The sequence below is a fragment of the Gossypium raimondii genome, chromosome 12 (genome assembly GCF_025698545.1).
Source record: "Gossypium raimondii isolate GPD5lz chromosome 12, ASM2569854v1, whole genome shotgun sequence".
In the NCBI taxonomy this organism is placed as follows: domain Eukaryota; kingdom Viridiplantae; phylum Streptophyta; class Magnoliopsida; order Malvales; family Malvaceae; genus Gossypium; species Gossypium raimondii.
In genome coordinates this window covers 8,398,417-8,408,529 of record NC_068576.1, presented here as the reverse complement: position 1 = coordinate 8,408,529, position 10,113 = coordinate 8,398,417, and the positions used below count along the sequence as shown (strand labels likewise).

Below are 10,113 nucleotides of genomic sequence, written 5' to 3'. Positions count from 1 at the left end.
GAAGAGGAGAAGGAACCAAGGTGAAAACCCGCAAAGGGCACTTTGATTAAAAAAAAATGGAGAGGCTAAGGTGAAAACCCGCAAAGGGCACCTTAAGACCAAAGGGGATTTGAGTTGAAAACCTGAAAGGGGCGGCTCAAATTTTGATTGTCACGTGGTAGTCTTGTTGTACCTAATTCGGCAGAAAGGAATAAACGACATCTTGGGGCATCAACAAATACTGTGAATCTCCTAAACACGTGTTGAATTCAGAAGGGTCCTCGAAAAGCTGTATAGAGAAATTCAAGCAGAGATATCTAGGGCACCTATTCATAGTATTTATATTGAATTCGTTGTTTTAAAATATTTCATTCTTTTTCAATATAAATGTCCCCAGAAAACTCCTCTATCATTGACAATCCATTGCGAGCTATGCTCCCAAACTAATTTTGTTTTATCCATCGTTATGATCTTTTCGCAAGCATGTTGCATTAGAATGACAATTAATGGACTAATAAAACTTTTACAAAGGAAGTTTTTCATATTACTCTAGAAATTTCTAAATAATACAGGAGCCTGAAGCAGGACTATTGTTTAGACTTCACCGGGTTAAAAGGTCGGAGATATCTAGGAGTCAAGAGTCAAGATTAAATTTTTCAAGTTTTGACGAAGCGTTGTTGTCACAAAGGAAGCCTTAATGAGCAATAATGACTTTAAACATTCAATATTCATTTTTCATGACAAAACATTCAAATGTCATTCATACACGCCTAGTTAGGAGCATTTGATTCATTTGATCATGACATCCTAATCATTAGGCATAGTTAGGTTCATAAAGTGAATTATACAGGTCATGTTCCCCAGAGAACAGATCGACGAAATCATAAAGCCTTATCTCCCAGAGCAACAGTGGAATAGGTTGAAAAACAGCAGATCCTGTCTTCCTATATTGGTAGCGAAGTGGATCGAATATACAGATCTTGCCTTCCTGTACTGGTGGTGAAGCAAATCGAAGAAAACAGATCTTGTCTTCATGTACTGGCGTGAAGTAGATCAAAGATACCAGATCTTGCCTTCCCATACTGGTGGCGAAGCAGATCGAAGAAAACAGATCTTGTCTTCATGTACTGGCGTGAAGTAGATCAAAGATACCAGATCTTGCCTTCCCATACTGGTGGCGAAGCAGATCGAAGAAAACAGATCTTATCTTTATGTACTGGCGTGAAGTAGATCAAAGATACCAGATCTTGCCTTCTCATACTGGTGGCGAAGCAGATCGAAGAAAACAGATCTTGTCTTCATCTACTGGCGTGAAGTAGATCAAAGATACCAGATCTTGCCTTCCCATACTGGTGGCGAAGCAGATCGAAGAAAATAGATCTTGTCTTCATGTACTGGTGTGAAGTAGATCAAAGAAACAGATTTTGTCTCCCCATACTGGTGGTGGAGTAGATCGAAGAAAATAGATCTTATCTTCATGTACTGGCGTGAAGTAGATCAAAGATAGCAGGTCATGTCTTCCTATATCGGTAGCGAAGTGGATCAAATATACAGATTTTATCTTCCCATACTGGTGGCGAAGTAGATTGAAGATTACAGATCTTATCTCCCTAAGCAGTAGTGGAGCAGATCAAAGATGGCAGATTTTACCTCCCTGAGGTTGCAGAGGAGTATATTGAAACCAGTAATTCTATTCCCCCGGTCGGCAGTGGAATCGATCGAAGAAAGCAGATCTTGTCTTCATGTATTGGCGTGAAGTAGATCAAAAAAAGTAGATCTTGTCTTCCCATACTGGTGGTGAAGTAGATCGAAGATACAAGTCTTATCTCCCGGAAGTTGCAGTGGAGCAGACAAAAGTAACCAATCCTATCTCATTGAAGTTGCAATGGAGTGGATTAAAACTGCAGATCTCATCTCTCTGAAGTTGCAGTAGAGCAGATCACATCAGATTTACCCTTAAGTTGTAACAGAACAAGTTGAAGCTATAAGTCCTATCTCCCTGAAGTTGCAGTGGAGCAGACTAAAGATAGTAATTTTGTTCTTTCTAAGAAGTTGCAACGTACGAGCCTATCTCCCTAACATTGCAGTGGAGTAGATTGGAGCACCAGTTCCTATACCTCTGAAGATGCAGTAGGAAGGAACGAGGCTACTTAAAGAAGAGAAGCATTAAAGAAGCTGAGGCTCAATAAGACCGGGCACACTTGGGCCTTGTAGTCTTTGTTCTATTCCCGTTACACGACAATGAGCAAAGAGGGGCAGCTGTAATAGGGCCCAATCGACCCAGGTCCAAACAAAATTAAAAAACAGTCTAACAATTACAGGCCCAAAACCAACAAGCAGCCCACAACATTTTCAGCAGAAACCCTAAACAATTCAACCCAAACCCTAGCCGCAGCAAGCCCCGGCTCCATCAGACTCCCCAGGCGCCGCACGTCTCGGGGCCGTCTCCTCCACGCGCTCCACGACACCTGCGAAAACGTGGGCTCAAAGAATTCGAAGGAGAAAAAACAGCAAAGAATATCAATAACAGATATTGATTTTATTGTTTTTATTTTTCCTTTTGATTTTTCGGGCTATAAAAGCCTTTGAAAATCTGTAAAAAGAGGGGGATCAAGCTTTTTTTTCCTAAGTTTTTTTCTTCTATTCGGTAATGATTTTAAAAGGAGAAGTTGTTTAATATTTGAAAACGACGCCGTTTTAGCCTAGTGTGACCCGCGCGGTGACCCGACCCGAAGGGGAGGATCCGCGCATTATTGCCTTGGATGGTATAATTACGCATGAAGTCCCTACCCTTTTGCAGCGTATGCCGATCGGACCTTTTGTTTTTTTTTTTTTAAATTTGGGCCGCATCCTTTATTTTTGTTTTGATTGAGTCCCCCGCCGCGCTGCGTTTTGGAAGGACGGGATAATTTCCCTTTTGGTCCTCCGTTGCACGCGCGCATTCAAGTGGGTCCCATCTTTTAAATTTTATTCAAAATTTGCCCCATTTTCTCATCTTTAATTCAATTTGATCCATTTTTTTAAAAAAAAACTTTTATTCCATTATTATTATTTTTAATTAAAAAACATTTTTATTATATTATATATTATCATTGTTACTATCACTATATTTGTATTCATTCACATGCATTTTACTTATATAATATATATATGCATTTTCATATAGTATTCACCTATTATTTTTTATATACGATATAACATGTATGCATATTTTAATATATATTTTCTAAGTTTTCAAATACGTACATACTTTATACTTATATACTTTTTATATTATTCTACTTTCCTTTTTTACGCTTTATACTTTATATATACATATATATGTTTTATAACATGTGCAAGTATATATGTATGTACCTGTTTTTAATAATCTTTAATAAACATTTTTTTTACATGTATGCTGGTAAGTGTGTTTGATGTATGTGTACATATGTTTGTAACATTACTATTATATTGTATTTGTGTATATATATATTTGCAAATTTTATTCAGATATGTCAGTAAATTAAAGGATCTCAGATCATATTGTACATTAACTTTTTTAACATACCCTTTTGAAAATATATTTTTGGTTTTAACCATTCATCAAAGTTATTTTCTTGATTTAAAAGTTTTTTTTTTTGAATAAAAGCATTTTTGGTAATTTGGGATTTTCGAGGGAAATTGAGCCCTAACGTATTGGGTTCTGATTTTCTTTGTCAATCTTAAACGACCGAGAATATTCTTTATTCAAAATGCATGAGCACAAAAGTCATTTTTGGGAACTTAACTTGTTGTGCCCTAACGTATTGGGTGTGGCCTGTTACTTTCTCGAAATGAAGATTTTCGCATAAAATAAAAGTGATATTCAAAGTTCGGGGATTATGAGGAATTGTACCCTAACGTATTGGGACTTGATTTCTTTACATGACTTGAACAATTGGTTATCCTTTTGCAAATTTCATCATTCAAGCTTATTTTAAAATCTTTTTAACTTTCGACCCTAAGACATCAAATAGTCAATTTGGTACCGATTTTTGGGTGTTACGAGGGTGCTAACCCTTCCTCGTGCGTAACTGACTCCCGAACCTGTTTTCTCAAAATTCGCAGACCAAAATAATTTTTTTGGTGAGCCGATCACACCTTAATAAAGGATCGGTGGCGACTCCGGTTTTTATTTTTAAAGTCGACAACTAAAATTTTTGCTTTCAAAAAATGGTTTCGACAATAATAATAAAATGATAGCAAAATAGAGAGAAAACAACAAAAAAATAACATTCAAAAGAAAAAAGAAAAAAAAAGAGCAAATTTTTTTTGTCCTTTAGTGAATTCGGGCCGGGTGGCCCGACCTATGATCTAGTCTAGTGTCAAGTAGACTTATTCATGAGTTGAGTTATCTATCTAGGCCCACCGAAATTTGGGAGGGTTTGGGTACAAATATAAGGCTCGAGAAATGGGTTTGAGCAAAAAAAAAATAGGTCCATTTAAAATATGGGCTGAATTCGGACTTGAACACTCAATACTCAAGCCTAACCCAGCCTGGCCCGATTTTGAATTTGTAATATTTTATATTATGTTATTTTTATATATATTATGTAATTTATAAAACATAAAAATTAAATCTATAGTAATATATAATACTACTTTAATGTAAACACTAAAGAATGTTAAGAAAATTATACATAAAAATTTAATAAAAAAATAAAAAATTAAAATTAAAATAATATAAATATGGTCTGGTCTAAAATGAGCTTGGGATAGCCTAGACTTGTCTATGGGTAGGGTTAGTTAACCTGCTCGAAAAGTGGGAATGTTTGGATAAAAATATAGACTCGAAAAATGAGTTTGGACAAAAAATAAAGCCCGTTTTCTAAATGGGCTGAGCCTCGAGTAAGCTTTTTTGGCCGGTGCTTAGTTCGACCTGAATTTGCAAAAAAAAAAAAACAATTGTTGTTTTTTTTTTACTATTTTACCATTGCTTTTCATTGTTTTGCTATCATTCGCTATTATATTATTATTTTTTATTGTTTGGATATTGTATAACTCTTGTTTTATTATTAATTTTGCTACTATTTTAGAGGTGTTTTGCCTATTAAGTTGCACTTATCTTAGTGCTAATTAATTTTTTTTTAAAAAAAATTTCCATTGTTGGTAAACATTTATTTTAATATTTTTAGTGTATTTGATATATTATATTTTTTAAACTTATTTTTATAATAAATAATAAAAATAATTTTAATACGAGCAAGTCGGGTAAAACTTGGGTTTTTAGCATTTTTATTTAGGTCAGGCTAAGATAAAATTTTAGACCCATTTTTCGAGCTAGACCTGAGCCTAAAAAACAGGCCTAAACTTTTCACTTGAACTAGCCCAACTCATGGACAACTCTAGAATAACCATTTATAAATATAGACAAATTTAGATAATTTTAAGCTCATATTTCAGACATGATATTAATTCCCAAAGAACCTCTCTTATCAAGTTTTATTGATTTTATATAAAAACATAAAAAAGAAATCTTTGAAAAAGTTGATTTAGCTATTTTTAAATAAATTAAAAGTCAATTTAAAATCAACCACGCAACAGATTTGGATTACAAAATCTGTAATCCATGAAATTAATTCAACTTTGAATAATAAATATCCGAATCCATACCTTGCTTAAAAATCAATGATAATCAAGAAATATATCATTAAACCATAGGTAATTTACAGAGCAATTTAAACTATGCAAAAAAAAAATCAAATCACCAGCCGCAGGATCTATACAGATTTCTCCCATGGTGATCTCCCCAAAACAAATATATCAATCCATATTGACCCAAATCTTACATATATTTATATTACAAAACAAGCATTGCTGGATCCCTGCATGATCCCATGCTGTTAGACCCCAAAAACATATCCATATATACATTACTAAACAGAAATTCTCTCTTTCTTCCCCCCAAAATATATCCAAAACTTCCTTCTTAATCCTGGCTCTCTTTTTCTTTTTTCTGAAATGGTGCTGGCACTTAACTTCCTTCTATGTACACTTGGATTCTTAATTTAAGTTCTAAGCCGTAGCAGGGATGGAATTTTGGCGATCCCTGTTAAGACAATCAAATCCTTCCACTCTAACCGCGGCCGGTTTAAGGCCAAATTTCATCCTAACACACCCTCCTTTACGTGCCAATGATGACGGCGAAGATGGAGATGGAATCTGCAAAGTCGAAAGGGCTTGTGCAAGCCTTTCATCTCCGAACCGAGCATCTTGCACAAGTGGATTCGCAGCCCTACTTGGAGGCGACCCACAAAAAAACGGAGGTGATGATGCTATAGATTGTTCTTCTTCTGTCCCTAAATCCTCCTATAAAAACGACCAAAACATACATTAACAACCAACAGAGTTAAAACAATTCCATCTTTGAAAATAAACCATTAATATATGTGTTTGATACGAGTAAGTAAAGAAAAATTAGTTTAATCAGCAAGCAAGAAGAATCTTAAGATTGAATGATATTGATACCTTATTGAGGATGATATCAAGAAGGTCTGCACCAGCTTTCGAATCGCTTACCTCGGCTTGATGACTGCAATTGAAAGGACAAATCAATTAAACGAGAGACCCTAAAAGCAGGTCAAATCAACCAGAGAACAAAATTAGACCTCATATGCAATCTCAATGGCTTGGTAGGGTTATTGGCGAGGACCTCAATTCGCCGAGGCTTGGTGCAAACAACGGCACCGCCCTTTTGATGATCAGTGATTGAGATAAACCCTCTCAACTCTTCGTAAGCCGAAACGGTGGCGTTCTGCTGAAGATTGCAATGATTCATCTTGAAAACCCAAAGCTTAAGAAAGAAGGCCTATTCAAACACACCCCCCACAGCAAATCAACACCAAGATTTCAGTTAAATCTTTAAAAAGAAAAGGAAACCCAAACTCAATAAGATTACAAATAAAGATCTTCAAAACTTGGGGTTAATTGCATTTTCAAAATAAATAAAAGAATGCCGGATAAGGGATTAAATAAGAGATAAAAACTAAGAATGAGAAACCGATACTGGAAATCCAAACTGTTAGGGATTAAAACTTTTCAGATCTGTTATAGAAACGCTTTGAACTTTGACTAAGAAACAGAATAGTTTTTAACAGAATAAAACTAGGAAAGAAAAACAGAAACCCAGATCTGCACACCAAAAAATTGTGAACATATATAAAAAATTAATTAAACTTGAAGGATGGATATTTGAATTTTTTCACATTACCTGATGGAACCCTTGGCAGAATAAAAGCACAGAAAGGGAGGGTGCCACGAGGAAGAAGAGAGCATGCTAAGGCGAGGATGAATTATATATTATTAAAGGTTGTGATATCATTTTCGTTCTTTGAATTAGTAATTTCATGATTTGACTGCTTCAAACTTTTAAAAGCACAACTATGTGGCGAAAAGAAATAAAACTAATATAAAAATATTTAAGCAATTTTTTTAAAAAATTTCTTATTGGACTATGAATAATTTTATTAATTGGATTAACATCTTACACCCAAGTTTAAATCTCTAGGAGCGTATGCTTTAAAAACAAATTAAATTACATATATGATCCTTCTCATATTTGGTAACACCAATTCAATCCAAAATTTAAATAATAGTATTTTGCATTTAGATATTTGTGTAGTGCTCATTTATGAATGAAGTTTGGATATTCCTCGACCCAAATCGCTATTTTATATATTAAATAGTTTGTGCAATTCAATTCTAGAAAAAAATATGTTTTTATACCATCTATTGAAGCTTATGTAAAATTTTGACTAAGTTTGGTGTAACGAGTTAATGCCAACTAAGTTTAAAAAACCATAAAACCATTTTTTAAAATAACAAATATTATTCTAAGAATATTTTTATATTAGGTAAACTATAAACTTAGTCACTTATGTATGGTTCAAATTATGTTTTGGTCACCAAATACTAAAAAAGTTACATTATGATCACTAATGTTATCGAAAGTTGTGATATGATCACTAACGTTATCAACTTGTTACATTTTGGTCATTAGCGGTCTAATAGTAAACTAATGTGGCACATTATATCAACATTTTCGATGAAAATTTTAGGTCAAATTGCACAAGTAGTTCTTTTTCTTTTTCTTTTTCAGCAATTTAATTTTTTTTGTTTATTTTTTTAACTTTTCTTTTTCTTTTCCTTTTCCTTTTTTGTCCTTTTCCATCATTGTCCTACAACACCATTTTTTTTATTCCAATTGTCAAATGAAAGCTTCTATTACTTTTTTATTTTACCCACACTAGACCGGTATATCCTTTTCCCATTATCAACTATTGGAAATTGTAGATTGCAAATTTAATTATTGATGAGCACTTATTCAAATTTAGAAAGTGATGATTTATCATTCAATGGATACATTTCCATGAGACATATTTCTTCTAAGAATTATGTCCAACATGAAAGGCTGTGACTCTTCAAAATAGGATCCATTGAGTGCGTATAAATAGAGGGTCTATGGTGCCCACAAAATTATTACAATCAATCTTATTTTCAGAAATTAGAGTAAGAGTTAGGGAATTCCTCGATTTCACTAATAAAAGGAAATTCAAAAGCTTCGTTGTATCCCGGGAGGACCTTTGTCTTAACTATCTAGCAACTTTGTGTGGCGGTAAATAGTTCTCTTTGGAAAGTGTCACCTGCGCCTCGAAGTCTATTGTTTAGTTCAATATCGCCTCTGGATCTATCTTCTCCGCTCAATATATTCAACATTCAAAGAGAACTAATTTGGAGATGGCGACGGAGACTACCACCGCATTCAAAGTGATGAACCAAGAGTTTGTGAAACTTGATCGTTTTGATGGTTCAAACTTCAATCGCTTGAAGGACAAGATGTTGTTCCTTGTTACTGTCTTAAATGTGGCGTACATTCTGGATCCAAACCTACAACCCTTGGAGGATCCCACCCCTAATGCAAACCCCAAGAAAATTATGAAAGTGGCCGAACTCAAAAAGAAACATGAAGAAGACAATTTCACATGTTGAAGACACATCCTCAACACCTTGTCTGATCGATTATATGATCTCTACATGTCGATGCAATCCTCAGTGGAAATATGTAAAGCTCTTGAAGAGAAATAAAACATCGAGTGACAAGGTATTGATAAATTTTTAATGATGAAGTATTTTGAATTCAAAATGCTTGATAGTATCCCGATCATGGATCAAGTCCATGAATTACAAGTCCTTATAAGTAGGCTCTGTGACTTGAGAGTTGTTATTTCGGAATTGTTACAAGTCGGGGCTATCATCTCAAAGTTACTCTCGTCTTGGAACAATTATCGGAAGAAACTTCTACATACGGCAGAGGACTTCACTGTGGAGAAAATACTTAGTCATTTGCGTATTGAAGAGGAAACTCGAAAGCGTGATGCAGTGTATCTTCCTCAAAGTTCTAAAGTGAACCATGTGAGCGAGTCTAAGAACTCTCGAAATGGTAAACGAAAGGCTACATCTGAGACCAAGGACGTGCAAGACAAGAAGAAAAAATCTCACAATTGTTATAATTGCAATAAGAAAAGACACTATATTAAAAATTGCAAACTTCTAAAAAAGAAGCAAGATGCCAAAACTTCTAAAGCCAATATGGTGGAGGACATGGACTTAGTGACCATGGTTACTGAAGGGATCGAGAGTTTGGAAATTGGTATGATTACTGAACTCAACATAGCCATGACCGATAAGTCTTGTAACTGGTGGCTCGACTCTGGAGCTACTGTCCATGTGTGTAAAGACCAACAATAATTCAAGAGTTATGATCTAATGGCAAACCATAAAGTGCTTATGGGTAACTATCAATCGGTTAAGGCGCTCGATTAAGGGACGGTGGAACTCAACTTCACATTTGGAAAGATATTAACTTTGACCAATGTGTTGCATGTTCCTGATGTGAGAAAGAATTTAGTTTCCGCGAGTATTCTGTGTAACAAAGGGTTCAAGATTATCTTGAAATTTGATAAGTTTGTCTTGTTAAGGGTGATATATATGTAGGAAAGGATATTGTAACTAGAGTATGTTTAAGTTAAGCACTAATATGAATAAAGTAAATTCTCCTACTTATATTGTTGAGTCTTATACAATGTGGCATGCGCGTTTAGCACATTTTAATTT

At 34.5% G+C, this 10,113-nt stretch overlaps 1 protein-coding gene across 1 annotated transcript; it reads right to left on the bottom strand.

The window, feature by feature from the left end:
• Positions 1-5,614: 5,614 nt before the first annotated feature.
• LOC105763145 (uncharacterized) lies at positions 5,615-7,355 on the bottom strand. The gene is made up of 4 exons (XM_012581258.2): positions 7,211-7,355; positions 6,609-6,808; positions 6,469-6,532; positions 5,615-6,309 (listed from the first exon to the last, which is right to left on the bottom strand). Exons 2-4 carry the CDS (start codon positions 6,776-6,778, stop codon positions 6,016-6,018), a joined length of 528 nt encoding a protein of 175 aa, XP_012436712.1. The 5' UTR covers positions 6,779-6,808; positions 7,211-7,355; the 3' UTR covers positions 5,615-6,015.
• Positions 7,356-10,113: the final 2,758 nt, after the last annotated feature.

Bases quoted from the DNA above. Each gene is read 5' to 3' on its own strand.
- LOC105763145 (XM_012581258.2), bottom strand. From the start codon at position 6,778: ATGAATCATTGCAATCTTCAGCAGAACGCCACCGTTTCGGCTTACGAA. The intron at 6,533-6,608 runs GTCTAATTTTGT...TTTCAATTGCAG, and splicing joins CCATTGAGATTGCATATGAG to TCATCAAGCCGAGGTAAGCG. The intron at 6,310-6,468 runs GTATCAATATCA...TCGTTTTTATAG, and splicing joins TTGATATCATCCTCAATAAG to GAGGATTTAGGGACAGAAGA.